Source organism: Engraulis encrasicolus, chromosome 3 (assembly GCF_034702125.1).
Source record: "Engraulis encrasicolus isolate BLACKSEA-1 chromosome 3, IST_EnEncr_1.0, whole genome shotgun sequence".
In the NCBI taxonomy this organism is placed as follows: Eukaryota; Metazoa; Chordata; class Actinopteri; order Clupeiformes; family Engraulidae; genus Engraulis; species Engraulis encrasicolus.
Window position 1 is genome coordinate 30,944,598 of NC_085859.1, and position 16,329 is coordinate 30,960,926.

General features: G+C 42.2%; 3 protein-coding genes across 4 annotated transcripts; 2 read left to right on the forward strand and 1 right to left on the reverse strand.

Moving 5' to 3' along the window:
• Positions 1-284: 284 nt before the first annotated feature.
• On the forward strand, positions 285-5,136 carry nfu1 (NFU1 iron-sulfur cluster scaffold homolog (S. cerevisiae)). The gene is made up of 8 exons (XM_063195197.1): positions 285-365; positions 795-895; positions 1,004-1,139; positions 1,276-1,342; positions 1,457-1,574; positions 2,115-2,178; positions 3,220-3,394; positions 3,775-5,136. The coding sequence occupies exons 1-8, from the start codon at positions 307-309 to the stop codon at positions 3,817-3,819; spliced, it is 765 nt and encodes a 254-aa protein (XP_063051267.1). The 5' UTR covers positions 285-306; the 3' UTR covers positions 3,820-5,136.
• A 180-nt stretch (positions 5,137-5,316) lies between these two features.
• LOC134445994 (deoxyribonuclease-2-alpha-like) lies at positions 5,317-14,372 on the forward strand. Of its 2 annotated transcripts, none has more exons than XM_063195193.1 (7): positions 5,317-5,476; positions 5,793-5,913; positions 6,020-6,173; positions 6,258-6,360; positions 12,256-12,420; positions 12,737-12,970; positions 13,767-14,372. In XM_063195193.1, exons 2-7 carry the CDS (start codon positions 5,813-5,815, stop codon positions 14,150-14,152), a joined length of 1,143 nt encoding a protein of 380 aa, XP_063051263.1. In that variant the 5' UTR covers positions 5,317-5,476; positions 5,793-5,812; the 3' UTR covers positions 14,153-14,372. The 2 variants fall into 2 exon arrangements, with proteins under 2 accessions (XP_063051263.1, XP_063051264.1); XM_063195194.1 differs by having other exon boundaries at positions 5,317-5,472.
• A 159-nt stretch (positions 14,373-14,531) lies between these two features.
• Positions 14,532-16,220, reverse strand: LOC134445995 (small ribosomal subunit protein eS1-like). The gene is made up of 2 exons (XM_063195195.1): positions 15,990-16,220; positions 14,532-15,256 (listed from the first exon to the last, which is right to left on the reverse strand). Exons 1-2 carry the CDS (start codon positions 16,153-16,155, stop codon positions 14,616-14,618), a joined length of 807 nt encoding a protein of 268 aa, XP_063051265.1. The 5' UTR covers positions 16,156-16,220; the 3' UTR covers positions 14,532-14,615.
• Positions 16,221-16,329: the final 109 nt, after the last annotated feature.

Consider the following 16,329-nt stretch of genomic DNA (forward strand, 5'->3'; position numbering starts at 1 on the left):
AGAGCGCAGAAGCCTTCGACAGACGACTGCCCCTAGTGGTCAGTGACGGTACAAAATGTTGTGTACTATCTATTTTTTATTTTATCACATTATATTTTGACCTCTGTCAAGAAAATTAATGTTCATTTTAATTAAATTCCATCAAATGCATTTTAAAAAATTGTGATACAACATTTATGTAATATTTTTTTACTCGAGATGGAAAATCAAATGAGTTCCACAGCCAGACTGAAAGGTGGCAGTATAGGTCACATATTGAAAGCGACAAGCGTTGTAAATTCTGAACGAGGAAATATCCCTGTAAACATGGCATCCTACAGTCGTGTTGGGAGGTTGTGGAACATTTCTGCATTAATACCGAGACAGTGAGTACATGGGTTTATTGTCTGACAGTTGGACACCTCTATGTTGTGCCTCTTATACTTATAGACTGTGTTTTGTTTATTAATCAGCTGTTGTGTGTCACTTTGTGTAACGGTGCCCCTGTGGGTGTTCCATAATCCTGCCAGTGTAAGCTTTTATGCAAGGTCTGACGCAGATCTGCCAAGTTTGGCATCCGGTTAATTAATGGCATTGTTCCCTGTGTTAAATGCTACTTTTGCAGTACTTTTTCAGTGCTTGCAATCCTGTCAATGACCTATATGACACATGTATGTCAACAACCTCGAAGACTTGACTTTGGTACCAAAACAAGCTATGCAAGTAAACTGCAGGCCAGTGCACCAGCTCCTTAATGCCCATCGTTCAGTCTTAACAAGTAAGCTCATCCGAAGACCTTGTGTTTTGTTTTCCAGGCTCGCTATCCGCAGTTATGCGACTGTACTTGACAGACCCTTACTCAAAACGCCAGTCACAAGGAGACTGCTTCAGCCATCACCTGCCAGCAATTTACTTGGTGAAGAAATTCTTCCCCTTCTGTCACAGTCTAATATCTTTAATAACATAAAAACACATTTATCTGATTGGCTGAACTGATTTTCTCCCAACTCTGCCTTTCCCTCAGCGAGAAACATGTTCATACAGACCCAAGACACACCAAACCCAAACAGTCTGAAGTTCCTGCCAGGGCGAGTGGTGCTGGAGACCGGGACAATGGATTTTGCTGGGCCTCGTGATGCGTACTGTTCTCCCTTGGCCAGGTGCTTCTGACTTTTGGCTCATTTACACATTCTACCTGACTGGTTTGTGTGGCTTAACAGCACACTGTACTCCCATACAAGGGATGTGCATTGAGATTTCATTTATTGATCTGACTTGAGTTTCAACATATTGCAGGCATTTGTTCAGAATTGATGGCGTCAAAAGTGTTTTCCTGGGCCCAGATTTCATCACGATAACCAGGGTAAGAACTGTACAAAATCACTCAGCTTTCATGCCAATAACCATGCTATGAACTTTGTACAACTATCACGTTTCATAACTATAACTGTACAACTGTTACTCACTTATATGATAGGCTGATGAGACCATGGAGTGGAAGGTTATTAAGCCGGATGTCTTTGCTACAATCATGGACTTCTTTACCACTGGACTTCCAGTCCTAAATGAGGAGGCAACACAACAAGCGGACACAGGTTTGAAAGACATTTGGTTTTTCGCCAATATTCCTGAATATAGACATTATATGATAACTTCTGCCAATGTCAATATGCTCTTGAATTGCTCACGCTACCCTTGACTTGTTAGTACCCGGTGATGCTGCATTTTTTGACTCAGCCCTTTCCGAGATCTGAGCTATTCTAATGGGGGCAGACTTTGTTTACATTAAAAACTTTCTTAACATAGGCCTACTCCAAATATTACCAGGTATCGCTGTTCGCTAGTTGTCTGCTGATGTTGCATAACCTTTTGGATGTTATTGGGAATAAATGAAGATGTTTTTTTGAAATGTAAACAAACGCCTGCCCCATTACAATGACCAGGATATCGGGGAAAAAAAGAAAAAAAAATCTCACGTACTGACTAGTCCAGGCTAGTGTGTGAACATTACAACTGCATGTCGAAATTGGCAGAAGTTACCCTTTAAATAAAGGATGCATTGAATATATTGCATATAAAAAATATAAACAACAATTGTCACTGAGCTGTTGCGTGTCATGACCCTGCTTTAACAGCTCCTTCAGATGATGATGACGAGGTGGTTGCTATGATAAAGGAACTTTTGGACACTCGTATCAGGTATGTTGACAACAGATCAGTTGAAGCAAGCATGAATCTGACCATGTACAACAGGGCAGGGGAACCGTTTTCATTCGAGGGGCCGCTTCAAATTTTATAAGGTCCTCCAAGGGCAGTACTATGAACACAAACCAGGATTTTCCCCTGGACTTAAGACCTACATTGAAGATGGCCACCTTTGCAAGAGATCCCACCTTCACCAGATCCCCTGAAAATAAAACTTGATTATATTACACATGCAATTTCTAACATTTCTTTAAACAACATGTCATATTTTATGTAAAACTGCACAACTTTAAAATAACATCAGTGGCAGGATAAGATGGCCTCAAGGGCCGCAAAAAGGCTCTGGAGACAGAGGTTCCCCACCCCTGATGTAAAACAATATTGCAGGGATCAAAGATCTCTGCTACGGCTATTGAAGCATTGAAAAATTGAAACATGTTCATCATTACATGTGTACAACAATGTATTGCTTTATACTCTTGTAACAGATACCATCTAGCCGAGTTTGAGTAGAACGTTTGTAAACCTCCATCCTAAAGTATTACGTATAGAGATATGCCGTCGACTGAGCTAGTGGCGTAGCCGCACGTCTGCCTCCTATGCCTGGAGTCTGCTGTGGTGACTTTACAAGTCCCAGTCTCTGGTGGACCCTGCTGTTAAATGAAGGAGGCGTCTCAACAACAGTTACAGGAAAGGTCAAGCCAAGTCTGTGAGTGTGTGTTAATATGCGACCTTGCCTCCTCCACTTGTGCTTGTCTCCTCGTCCCGCCTCCTGGCCCCTCCTTCGTGGAGAAAACGATAAAGTTTCCCAGCTGTCAGCCTAGCCACAACAACTTTTGAGGGACTGTTTTTCATTCACCATCCCAATTGCAAATGAGCAAAAGACTCTACAATTGAGCTTTTGCAAGATATTGAAATATAATGCTGTTGTCAGTGATGTCATCATGACGAGAAGCAAGTGGAGGAGGCAAGTGGAGGAGGCAAGGTCGCATATTAAAACGCACTCTGTTTGTCCCTCTTTGCCCCTCACCACAGGCCCACAGTGCAGGAGGATGGCGGCGACGTCCTGTATAGAGGTTTTGAAGATGGCATCGTGAAGCTGAAGCTCCAGGGCTCCTGCACCAGCTGCCCCAGCTCCATAGTCACCCTCAAGAGCGGCATCCAGAACATGCTGCAGTTCTACGTTCCTGAGGTGGAGAGCGTGGAACAGGTGCGCTCCAGTGGCCACGTATTGCTTATTTTCGACAGTTTCATTCACTGAAAACGAGTTACTCATTATTGTGATTGCTCTTTGCCGTCCTGATTGGGATAGTAAGGTTTCCACCACAAAGTGTCTCACTCTCAATACAGATATATCGCCTGTCAAGGAGATGCTTAATGTTTTGGTTGCTTTGACTGTTTTGACCAATACATTAAAAACTGTCTGACTGTCTTGTTTTTAAATATCTCATGTGTTTCCATTGCAATTGACATAGTAGAGCAATTTACAGAGGTGTGGTTCATTACCATTACTACCAATTGAAAATGATTACTGTTTCAGTGATGTATTTCTCATCTATAATGGGTTTTTTTCTACCATTCTGTACTCAGGTGAAGGACGAGGAGCAGGAAGAGGAACAAGGAGCTAAAGGCTGATCTGCACTGGCCCTTTATTATATAAAAGACATTCCTCTACCCCCCTCACCCTAGAAGCCATCTTTGTACTGTATACCCATCGCCCTGCCCCCATCGTGCCCCGGACTGCTAAAGGAAGCTGTAGAAAAAGCAGCATATCCTCCCCTGGGCCATCCTGTACCTCACAGTGTGGTGCATCGTCAGGAAGGACTTCAAGTTCAAGTAATGAAAGGAGGATCACCAGAGCATCCCATACGTGGATATTTGAATTTTGTTCAGAAAGCCACAAGACTAACATTTAGACACCTGAAGAGTAGTTAGTCTTGTTGGTCTTGCACCTTTCTTAATAAAGTTGAAATATCCACATCTGAGTTGCTATTGCGAACCTCCCTTCATGGCTAATTTGGGGCCCTTGGAGGCCCCCAACCTCAAGAGCGTCAGTCATCCGCTGCACCAATCGCTCTTTGCAGCCTTTCTAGGCCAAGCTATAGATGAGAGGCGTGCCTGATGCCGAAATATTGTAGCAGAGATGTTGTGTCTTCCATGCTACAGTCCTGCAGTGTTCTCCTATTGTTTATATAGATTTTTAAAGCCACCAGAGAGTTAATGTGTGCGTTCCAATATGCAACCTTGCGTCCTCCACTTGTGCTTGTGACCTCGTACCAGGAAGTAATACGTCGTGATGACATCACTGACATCTGCATTTTATTTCAATATCTCGCAAAAGCTCAGCTGTAAAGTCATTTTCTCATTTTCAAACAGGACGGTAAATGAAGAATAGTGCCCCAAAAATTGTTGTGGCTAGGCTGACAGCAGGGAAACTTAATTATGTTCTCCACGGAGGCGGGGCATCTGCAAAACGTGAGGCCACAAGCCCAAGTGGAGGACGCAAGGTCGCATATTAGAACGCACATTATATATTTCTTCCTGTTTGCCTCGCTTTATTTATTGTTCAGCTATTAAAGCTCTCTCTTGGAAGTGAGTGTCACAACGCACAAATCTACTAAAACAATTAGTTGTTTGATATGATATGCCTTTTGTGAATACCAAACACTGGACAGTACTCTATTTATATGCTTAAGGATGTGTCGTGTGATGGTATTTCTCATTTCAAACATATTGAAATGCTTCAGGATACATGTTACTCTTATAACAGATATTCTCTGATATACCAGCAACAACCACATTTCTCCAACATTGCACCAAATAGCAATTGACTTACACTTTTCTGTGTTTATACTGGTTATACATAAAATAAATGCATCAGAAATCATAATCAAATGATCCATATCAGATATCCATAATCTTGCAATAACTTCAAATAAACAAATGTCTTGCACTGGCCTCCCGATTGTTTAATTAGTAATATATGGAGATTAACAGTGTGAAAATAAAGTGTGAAGTGACGCTGCGAGTAACATTGTCTCTACAATGACATCTAGGGTTGTAACATTGTAACAACACGTGAATGGCCTGGTCACATGATAACAATAGAGGAAGACGTCACCCAGCTTCAAAAACAGATGGGAGAACTTTCGCAGTGTCGGCTGAAGCCAGCTGACTGGAAGGGCGTTTAGTCGTACAATTTGAAACTTTTACGTGGCTTCTGTGCACATCGAGTGGAGTTTTACTTTTCAAGTGTCACCAGGTAGTCAAAGGGAGGTCCAACTCTGGGTAGGTGAGTGATGCTGTGCTGATCACACTCACCGTGTGTGACTGCAGGACTTGAGCTGCTTCTCAAATCACTGTGTGCTTGCTTGGGTTCCTAATAGTTTGTTCAGTTGTTTCGAACTGATACATTATTGGAAATACTGTTCGCATATACTTTCTGTCACAACTTATTACCGTAAATGTTTTCGATTCACAATCAGCAATCTTTTTAGGTTGGCCTATAGGCTACATCAACAAACTGCTAGGCTATCTATAGCAGGCACCAAGAGTTTTTAAGTAAAAAATATCTCCTGAAGATGTGTTGTATTTTTTCATTGCATTAGGCCTACTTCCTCAGTGGACCATGCATGTGATTTGTCTTGCCCTGCTGATCCTCTACCAAGTACCAGAGGGAAGTGCAGAGCCCATTAGTTGCTATGATGACTTAGGGAAAGCTGTGGACTGGTATGAGCCTATTCTTGCAATAATTCAACAAAAAACAGTCATGTTTCACCAATAACACAAAACTTCCTCATGCGTTACAGGCTACTTACTAATGAATGTGTTGCAGGTATTATCTCTACAAACTACCACACCATGAATCCCGTTTTGATGGGTTGAAGTACCTTTTCATGGACAAAGCCACCGAGGGGTGGGCGGACGGTAGAGTGCTGGTGAATGACAGTGCTGGGGCCTTGGGAAGGACAGTTGGGCAATTGTACCAGGTCAGCCACACATGAAACATCATCAGCATCATGTAGTAGGCTATTCCCTAATCATGCACCTAATCATGGCTCCAATCTTCATAGAGCACTGAAGTGGGCTACATACTGTACAATGACCAGCCACCTACATCAACTTTCGAGGCACGAAGAACTGGGAATGTGGGAAGGAGTGGGGGTCACACTAAAGGTAAACATTAATCCTTTTTCCATCCAATTCTGAAGCGACTTGTACCTTGTGTCGATTTTATTTAAAGCGACAAAAGTCGCACCAGAACCGTTTTCCATCAAAAAAGTACTTGAAGCGCATTGAAGCTACGTCACAATGCCTCTCGCTAATCCACATATTTCTGTCGCGCTTGGTCGTTTTCCATCCACTGCGTCGCTCTTTTAGAATGTTTGTGTCAAAAGAAAAATAGACTTTATCGCGCGTGAGAATATAGCCTTGACCGACAAAACAAGATGGACAGTCTACGTGTCGTGTTATTAATAATTAATATACTATCCGCAATAATTGTGATCAGGAAAAGGATGACAGTCCGGAGAAGGCGACTCGCATAGCCTAGATGTGCTTTTCACTAGTACTCGCAGATCGCTAACCTGGCAGCACCAGGTGCTGTTTGTGGTGGGAGATGGACGTGCCAACATAGCCTACGGAGCGTCAGTTTATGACAGATTTTCGAGTTAGCAAACATCTGTTTCGAGAGAGGCTATGTGTGCTTGTAGAGCCACATATGAGGCCTGACCCTGCGAGCAGGGAGAGCAGAGATGTCGTTTGGGAAACGGGTGGCAATAGCACTTTTTAAGTTAGCTTTAGGCACTACAAAACAATTGCAATTTTACAAACAGCCCCTGGCAAAAAAAGTATGGAATCACCTGTCGTGGAGGATGTTCATTCAGTGATTTTAGGGTTTTTTATTTATTTATTAATTTTTTTTTAAAGAAAAATGATGAATCACAGACCCGACCCAAAACTGCCTAGTCAGACAGACACAGAGCAGCATACAGGCCATCATACTACAGCAGGCCTAGACCCGTGAGAGCAACACCTCCCCGCCCTCCATGGCCAACCCCTGTACCTGTCCTGTCTGAAAAGGACTAGCTAACATCAACTGAATGAACATCCTACATGACAGGTGATTTTTTATTTTGGCTGAGGTTGTATGCCTATCACATGGTAACATTTGCAGTCTCAAGTCAACACTGCTTAGAGCATATGGTCCCACTCATTTTAGTGTTAGTGTACTGTTGAATTAACACTTGAAGAGTTGAATTTAACATTATGAAGCAGAGGAGAAGATCCCGAGTCAGCTGAGGAGGACACTGAGGCAGCGGCAATAAGAGATACCCTGATGCGTCACCTGATGCGTCACATGCATTTGTGAAAGACCACAGAATTCACATCAAGTGAATATGTATATTAAAAACAAACAAACATGGGCATTTTTCACAAAAATGCATTTAATAAATATTCATAATTAGTATTAAATATTAAATAACATTAAATGGTAAGCCCACTTGGCTGCTTGAAGAGGCAATGGGCGGGTTATTCTGATGCTCCAAACTGGCGCTTGACGGACGTTCTCAGAGAAGTTAGCATCTCTCCATCTTCCTCCTCCTGCCTCTTGCCTTTTCAGTAAGTCCGACAGCTGCTGACTCTATGCAGCTAGTACAGACTTTTTCTTCAGTGGCCTGCGAAACAGGCGACTACCTCCTGCTGCAGCTGGGGTGGGGCCTGGGGGCTCTGAATCCTCCATGGTCACTTGTCCACTGTAGTCTTCTATTACATGAGGAAACACATAAAATACAAACACATTTAATTAAGTTATCCGAGACATGGTATTACACTAGAGGTTTTTTTAATCCAAGTTAAAGGGTGTCAACTAAGCTTGAACATATTAGCCTGAAGTAAGCGTGAACATATTCAGTTCCAATGATTTAATGGATATCAGTGTTAAGAATATTTTGAAGCTGTTTATCAAAATGACACCTCAACCTCTGACAAGAGAAAAGTGAGTACACCCCTATTTGAAAATGCATAGAAAGGTCTTCAGTGAGGTATGATTTGGTTCAGTGTCACAGTGCTTTGGACCATTTCTTGTGGACTGATAAGCCCAAGATAAACAATTTTGTTTTAGATGGTGTCAAGTACGTGTGACAGTACCCAAGTGAGTAGTTTGAAGACAACAGTGTGTTTTGCCTCTAGTGAGGCATGGTACTGGTACTGACATGGTTTGACATGAATGCTGCCAACATTTGGATGCTTACAATACAGGTAAGTTAAAGTGAATAAAGTCCTAAACACTACTTGTCTTCTGTTAAATTGAATAGTGAGAGCGTAACTTTTCGACCCTCAGGTCTTAATCAGGCAAAGTGCATCCTTGACAAGCAGAAGGCCTACCAGCACTATGAGTACCAGTGATGAAAGAAGTGCAGGGCATAGTGTCAGTGTCAGACAAGTCACCTAGAGGCAGTGACCGAGGCAAAAGGTTACTCCAGCAGGAGACCTTTTGCATATGTACTATTTAAACATGATGTCCCCCAATGGTCTTATTGAAGATTTTGACATCAAACCATTCTTGTACATCTAAATTTAACAAAAGAGAAGCAGTGTTGCAGATTTTATTCACTTCACGGGACTATTTCACTGGATTAATACTTTTATTGTCCTGCACCTGACTCTTTCTGGGCATTTTCGCATAGGGGTGCCGGAGTACTCACTTTGGTCAGATGTTGAATTGTTAAAAAAAAAAAAAACAGAGAAATGTGTAGGCTACTCACTTTTGTGATACACAATATTAGCATGAATAACATGACATTCAAAAGCATGATGATCCTGACTTACCGGCACCCTCTTCTTCCTCATCATCCCCTTCATCCTCTTTCTCGTCTTCCACACCAAATTGGTCATCAGGGGGAACTATTTGTACAGAGCCAGACGAACAATGTAAACAGTGAGAAATCGTTTATCAGATCCATAGCTTCATTAGCAAAAGTCAGTTTCTGTTTACTTAGCTACTGCGCTTTGTCTGTCTGAGTATCGTGTCCTGTTTGATACAAACATATCATTACTTGTGCGAGCGATATACGAGGGGGGAAGATTACAAAGTAGACCTAGAAGACATTTATGTAAACAGCTGTACTACCTGGAGTCTTTTATGTGACACCTGAGGAGGGCTATCTATTAGCAAGTTTACAGTAGCAAGTTCCCCTTCGGATAAAGTAGCCAGGTTAACACTAGCCTACATCAACAACAATTAATCCACTCACCGGTGCTGTCAACAGCAGAGGACCTCGCAACCACGACCGGCCTGGCACCCAGTAGCTAGCTAGTCCATTTCTTCGAAAAAATCAAAACAGCGTTTTCCCCCAGCCCCATTCCTTGACGCCTGCCTTTTCTCGACCAAACTTAGCTTTCAAATTCTCGCGCATATAATAACAGCACTGCGCATGTACGAACTTCCTACGTCGCTTTAACGCTTTTCCATCAATTTTATGTCGACTTATCTCTAGCCAATCCACCTTTTTAGAGCGATATAAATGAGGTCGACAAAGCTGGCGTTGAAGCGACTTAACCGCTTTTCCATCACTTGTGTCGCATCAACTTTTTAATGCGCATTATTTTAAAGCGACTTTATATCGGATGGAAAAAGGATTATAGAGACATGCATTCAGGTCTCTAAAGTCAGCCAACCGGACAAATGGTGGTGAAAAAACAGTTTGGCTGGTAAAAAAAGAAAACTTACTAGTAGGGCTGGGCAATATGACGATATATATCGTGATATAAAAGTGTATATCGTGATCCATTTTAAAGAAAGGTAGTTTTGCGACATGAAAAAATAAAGAGTAAATAAAGAGAATAACTGACAACTTATGTAATTGTGCTACATCGTGATATACAGTGAGTCCAATATGTATTTGATCCCTTGCTGATTTTGCCGGTTTGCCCACTAATAAAGACATGATCAGTCTATAAATGTATGATAATATGTATTCAAACATGGAGAGACAGAATATCAAAAAGAAATTCCAGAGAATAACTTAAAATAATATATTTTAATTTATTTGTATTTAATTTAGGCAAATAAGTATTTGACCCCTCTAGCAAAAGAAGATAAAGTGCTTTGTGGCAAATCCTAGTTGTCTAGCACTGAGGTCAGATGCTTCTTTTAGTTGATGATAATGTTTGTGCATATAGTAGAAAATATTTTTGCCCATTTTTCTTCGCAGATTATCTCTAATAGTTTGTGGCTGTAGCTTGGCAAATGGGAGGTTCAGTTCTCTCCATAGAATTACTATAGGGTTAATATTTGGAGACGGTCTAGGCCACTTCATGACTTTAATATGCTTCTTATTGAGCCACTCCTTCGTTGCTTTGACTGTATGTTGTGTATTATTGTCATGTTGGGAGATCCAAAAATGGCCCACCCTTCAGTGTAGTGGTGGAGGGAAGGACGTTTGCACTCAGGATTGTACATTACATGTCTCCCTCCATCCATTCATTGACGATGTGAAGTTGTCCTGTGCCTTGGTCAGACAAACACCCTCAAACCATAATGATACCACTTTCATGCATGATGGTGAGGAGGGTGTTCTTGGGATCATAGACAGCAGTTCCCTTTCTCAAAACACATTGAATTGTGTTAATGCCGAACAGCTTGATTTTGGTTTCATCTGACTACAGCACCTCCTTATCATATCCTAAACCAGTCTGATGTTCGCTGGCAAACCTCAGGTGGGACTGCACAAGTTCCTTCTGAAGTAGAGATACCATGTGTGCACTACAGGATTTTAATCATCTGTGGCTTTAAGTGCTACCCATAGTTTTCTCAGTGATTTTGGTCCCAGTAGCTTTGATATCATTGCCTAGTTCATCCCGTACAGGTCTAGGTGGTTTCTGTCTGTTCTCATGATTATCGAATCCCTACAAAGGGTCAAATCTTGTATAAAACCCTAGACAGGCTGATGGATGGTCATTTTGTATTCCTTACATTTTGGAGGAAATGCATCAACAGTTGGGTCCTTAATACAAAGTCTCTTTCTTGTGGCTTTGTAGCCCATTTAATCTTTGTTCAGGTCTAAAATCTTGTCCCTGATATCCTTTGACCGCTCTTTGGTCTTTTCCATCCTGGTGAAGTTGGAGTGCGATTGATTCACTCATACTATGGACTGATTCTGCTGATTCAATGTGTCTTTTATGCATGTTAGTATGTACAGGTTATCTTTAATTCAGATGACAAGTTGATCGGAAGTGCCCATCTGGTCTGTGGGCCCAGAACTTTTATCAGTTGGCAGGGGATCAAATACTTATTTTGCTCAGTGAAATAGAAATAAATTAATATATATTCTCTCAAGTAAATTTCTGGATTTTCTTTTTGATATTCTGTCTCTCCATATTAGAATACATATTATCATAAAATGTATTGACTGATCATGTCTTTGTTAGTAGGCAAACCAACAAAATCAGCAAGGGATCAAATACATATTGGACTCACTGTATATCGTTATCGTGATATATCTGGGGCAGCCGTGGCGTAGTGGTTAGAGAGTTGGTCTTTCAATCTAGGGGTTGCAGGTTCGAATCCCCCCTGACCTCTCCCTACATCTCCATCAATGGCTGAAGTGCCCTTGAGCAAGGCACCTAACCCCACATTGCTCCAGGGACTGTAACCAATACCCTGAAAAATAATAACTGTAAGCCGCTTTGAATAAAACGAAAGTGTCATGTAATGTAATGTAATGTAATAATAATAAAGTAATCCATATCTTGGTATAGTTTTTTTTTCCATATCGCCCAGCCCTACTTACTAGCCACTTTGACCCATTATTAATAAATGTGTATTTGGCTTGTTAGAATACCATCTATACTAGCCATTTTGGATGGTGACGAAAAAAGTAACTTTTGAGCCCTGGTTGCATTAGTATTGGCTTAACCTTGAAATGGGCTACAAAGTCACACATTTAGTCATTCCTTGCCAGTTTCATATGCTGTTTTTGTTGTTGTTTTGGTTCCATATTTCATGTCCTCATGTGACAGTGCAGCATTTCAAGAGAGAGAATCTATTGTTATTTCCTCTTTCCCCAGGAGTTGTGGTTTTTGACAAGAAGCAAGGGTATTGGTTGGTTCACAGCACGCCACACTTCCCACCACCCCAGGACGCCGGAGTATTCTCATACCCAGACACGGGCGTTGTAAATGGGCAGAACTTCATCTGTGTCACCTACCCCCTGGATCACTTTCAGACTATAGGTAAGGTATGATTCTGCCGGTATACAGTACAATGTCATTTACTGAATGAATGGGTTAGACATGCTGGGCAGAATAACATTGCACAACTAGTTGATGGTAAAAGAAGCCATTTCAATCTTCGGGATACGGACTAGAAAAATTACCAGAGTAGATACTGTATGAAAAGTCTAGCATTATGCATAAAGAAATTCCCTTCAATGGATGTAGCAGTTTTGTTTTGAACTGTATATTGCTGTATCATCTTTCATTTAAAAAGCATAACATGCATGAAACTGGGAGCTTTGCGCTCTCTCTCTCTCTCTGTTTTCTATCTCAGGTGAGCAGCTACAGATCAATCAGCCCCATGTATATGGCTGCCATATTCCCGATTCCCTCGCCCCGTCAGTGCAGTCCATGGCCAAGCTGTGCAAACACAACCAGGGACAGGGGGAGAGAGGAAACGTCAGTCTCGTACACCAGGTTACCAAAATAACCAATCGCAGTGTGGAGCTCACATCACTGGGTGGGACCACCTTTGTCAATTTTGCCAAGGGAGCAACATTTGCAAATGGTAAGGGTTTTTCAAGAGGTTGCACCTTGCATAGAGAATTTTTATTATTCTTATTATAATTATTGTTACAAGTCATGAAGCCATAGGTGGCGGAAAGGGGGATGCAGTGGTGCATTTGCATCCACACTTTTGGGATCCCTAAATGAGGCTTTCTATTTTTTTTACTGCAGACAAATGAGTGGAGTGCAGCAGCAGTAACACCGTCAAGAAATAAAGAATGAAGAAATATAAAATGCTTATTACAAGAAGAATGGCATGCTATGCACTACTGTAGTAACATTTGCAAATGTTAATAATTACCACAGGTAGTAGAAAGTAGGTATATTTAAGCTTAAGAGCATGCCTATTTCAGTTGTATATTGTTGCAGTGTAGGAACAGAAACTGTGAAAAGGGCCTTGAAATGACAGAGACATGGAAATTCCCAAACGGCTCCTAGTTGGGGTATATTTAGCAGGTGTATATTTGATTTCACCCAGTGCACTGAAGAAGTCTGTAATGTAAAAAATACACATTTGCAGTTACGAGGATTCCCCTTGTGCATGGTGGAATTGGCCATTAAGTTCACTTTCGCCGCTGAACAGGAAATGTTCTGATGTTTATCAGTTTTACTCTCAGTTGTCTGTGCTCCCTCTATTATCAATCTACGTAGTACTCATTTTACCTGGTTCATCAGTGGGCTCTCTCTTCTCAATAATGTATGTTGTGTCATTTATGTGAAAAAAGTCATGTATTTAATGCTAAATAAAAACATATATTTTCAAATAAAATCATTAATTCACTTATTCTTTCCTCCAGACCTCTACCACTCCTGGGTGGCTCCTGCCCTTCAGTCGGACCTTCTGGTCCAGTTCTGGCAGCGCTCCACCGGGGTTCTGACCTCTGACTGCACGCAAGGCTGGAAGGTTCTGAACATCCAGGAGATTGGCCCCGGGCAGAGCTTCGAGTTCTCCTCCACAGACGACCACTCCAAGTGGGCTGTTAGCACCGCAGCTGCCTCGGGAAAAGCAGGCGGCTGGGTCTGCGTTGGGGACATTAACCGCAACAAGGCAGAGGAGAGGAGAGGTGGAGGGACTGTGTGTCTCCAAGACCCCACCGTGTGGAAGGCCTACAGGGCCTCAGCTCTGAAATGCATCTCTTGTGACGGTGGTCAGTGTGACTGTCTTGCAACTGCTGGGAGATAGCCCTGCAAGGTGTTGGGAATGATTGTCAGACTTATTTGTCAGGGACTTTTATGCACTGATCTTAAGCACTTGTTGTCAGGGTTTTTAAATACATTTTTAGGTCAAACTATTTTATTATCTTTAGGCAGAGCAGGACTTCAACTTGCAATGGTTTGAATGGTTATTAAATTATGTGCAGGACACACATGGTTGAAAATAAATATTTCTGATGTCTTTTGGATTTTGTGTTCCCTTTGGCTACTTTACTTGGTTTGACTTGAGTAGTATATCTGATGGGTCAGGCCAGACAACAATATAAAACATTAAATATAGTATGAACTATGAACACATTTTGTTTTTGTTGGGAACAAAACAGAGAAATAACGGTGATTACTCTGGATGTGATTGGGATTGAGAAGGTGCGGTTTATTTCCAATGGCTTTAAGTTAACATTTATTTTAGTTGAAAGTACAGTATCCTGCGCTCAGACAGACTCCTGCACAGGGGGCTCATATCCATCAGCACGCTCCACCTTTACCCCAGTGTCTCCCTCAGCAGTGGGTTTGGCTGCGGTACTGCTGGAACCACCATCTCCATGCATCTCCATGAGTTTGCCCAAATCAAGTTTAGGCTTCTTCAGCATCTTCACCTTCCTCACGTACACGTCGTGCAGAGGGTAGATGGACTGGCACGCCTTCTCGATGTCCTTGCCAACACTGTCAGGAATCAACTTGTTGACAACCTCCTTCAAGTCGTTGGTCTGCACCTCGCGGGTCATAATCTCCATCATCTTCTTACGGATCTGGCGGACCTGCTGGTGCTGGGCATAAGAGGTCTTCCTGATCTGGTTGGTGCGCTTCTTGGTGAAACCGACACAGAACAGGCGCAGCAGATACCCATCGGTGGTCTTCACATCCACGTGTGCCTCAATCATAGTCTGCCACTTCTTGACCATGGAGCACATTTTGTCACGGGTTAAGTCCATGCCATGGAAGTTGGTAAGGCAGTTTTTGCCCTGCACATCTTCAGTGACAAGTTTAAATTTACGGAAAGCAACCTCGTCATTCTGCAGGTCAGCCAGGCTCACTTCGAAGACACGCCCCTTCAGGCCATCGGAGGCGATTCCTGTTCATGAGAGAGGGAGAAGTCAGTCAGCTTTTATTGTCACTATCTTCATATGCACAAGTCATACAAGGAAAATGAAATTACGTTTTCTCTCTATACCATATGAGAAGACATACACAAGACTGACATTTTACAGACTGACATAAAATGGAAGACAGGTCAGGTAACAGTGATGGACTGGTAACAATAAGTGATCAATAATAAATAGGCCTACAGTACAAATAAACATTTAACATTCAACATTGAACATGTAGACAGAAGAGAAGATAAATATAGAATGTAGACATTACAATAATAGACCATAAGTGACAGTAGCAATAGTAACATAGGCCTAATAATAATAGTTATAAAAATAGTACATTTGGAGTAGCAGCATTGTAAGCAGCAAGTTGTACTGACGTCTTGTTCAAGGACTGAGGAAGTGCAGGTAAGGTGCAGTGTCATGGTGCAGTAAGCTGTGTGTGTGTGTGTGTGTGTGTGTGTGTGTGTGTGTGTGTGTGTGTGTGTGTGTGTGTGTGTGTGTGTGTGTGTGTGTGTGTTCTTGTGGGGTAGTGCAGGTCCAGTCCAATAGTGGGACACAAGAAGTGGGGTTAGGGACTGATGAAAGAAAATCAGGATGAAATCATTGTTCAACCAATGATTAATCAGTGGTTCATATGGGACCGAAATTGTCATCACGTCCCCCCTCTGCACATTTCTGCATATGTCACTAGGTAGCATGCACGCCACGTACTTGTTCCCTGCGTCCTGGACACCAACGTCTTGCCCAGGTTACGGATGTTGAACATGGCCGGGGCTTTAACATCATACCAGTCCTTCTTGGAAAAGGGATCAACAATCTTCTTCTTAGCCCCCTTTTTGCCTCCTTTGGTCAGCCTCTTGTTCTTGCCTACAGCCATGTCGAACACAGGGTAGGAATAGAGAAAGAGCGTGGAGCGGCGTGGACGTCTTCACATGGGCATGGGCAGAGCCATCTAATATCAGAGTTACGCCACTCCCATAGACCTCTATGGACCAATCTTTCCACAGCAATGGCGGCTCTCATGGAGCCTCACGGAGAGCTAACATGGAAA

Coding starts and splice junctions, on each gene's coding strand:
- nfu1 (XM_063195197.1), top strand. CDS start 307: ATGGCATCCTACAGTCGTGTTGGGAGGTTGTGGAACATTTCTGCATTA. Junction 896..1,003: donor ACCTGCCAGCAATTTACTTG/GTGAAGAAATTC, acceptor CCTTTCCCTCAG/CGAGAAACATGTTCATACAG. Junction 1,343..1,456: donor ATTTCATCACGATAACCAGG/GTAAGAACTGTA, acceptor CTTATATGATAG/GCTGATGAGACCATGGAGTG.
- LOC134445994 (XM_063195193.1), top strand. CDS start 5,813: ATGCATGTGATTTGTCTTGCCCTGCTGATCCTCTACCAAGTACCAGAG. Junction 5,914..6,019: donor TTAGGGAAAGCTGTGGACTG/GTATGAGCCTAT, acceptor AATGTGTTGCAG/GTATTATCTCTACAAACTAC. Junction 12,421..12,736: donor GGATCACTTTCAGACTATAG/GTAAGGTATGAT, acceptor TTTCTATCTCAG/GTGAGCAGCTACAGATCAAT.
- LOC134445995 (XM_063195195.1), bottom strand. CDS start 16,155: ATGGCTGTAGGCAAGAACAAGAGGCTGACCAAAGGAGGCAAAAAGGGG. Junction 15,257..15,989: donor GTCCAGGACGCAGGGAACAA/GTACGTGGCGTG, acceptor TCTCATGAACAG/GAATCGCCTCCGATGGCCTG.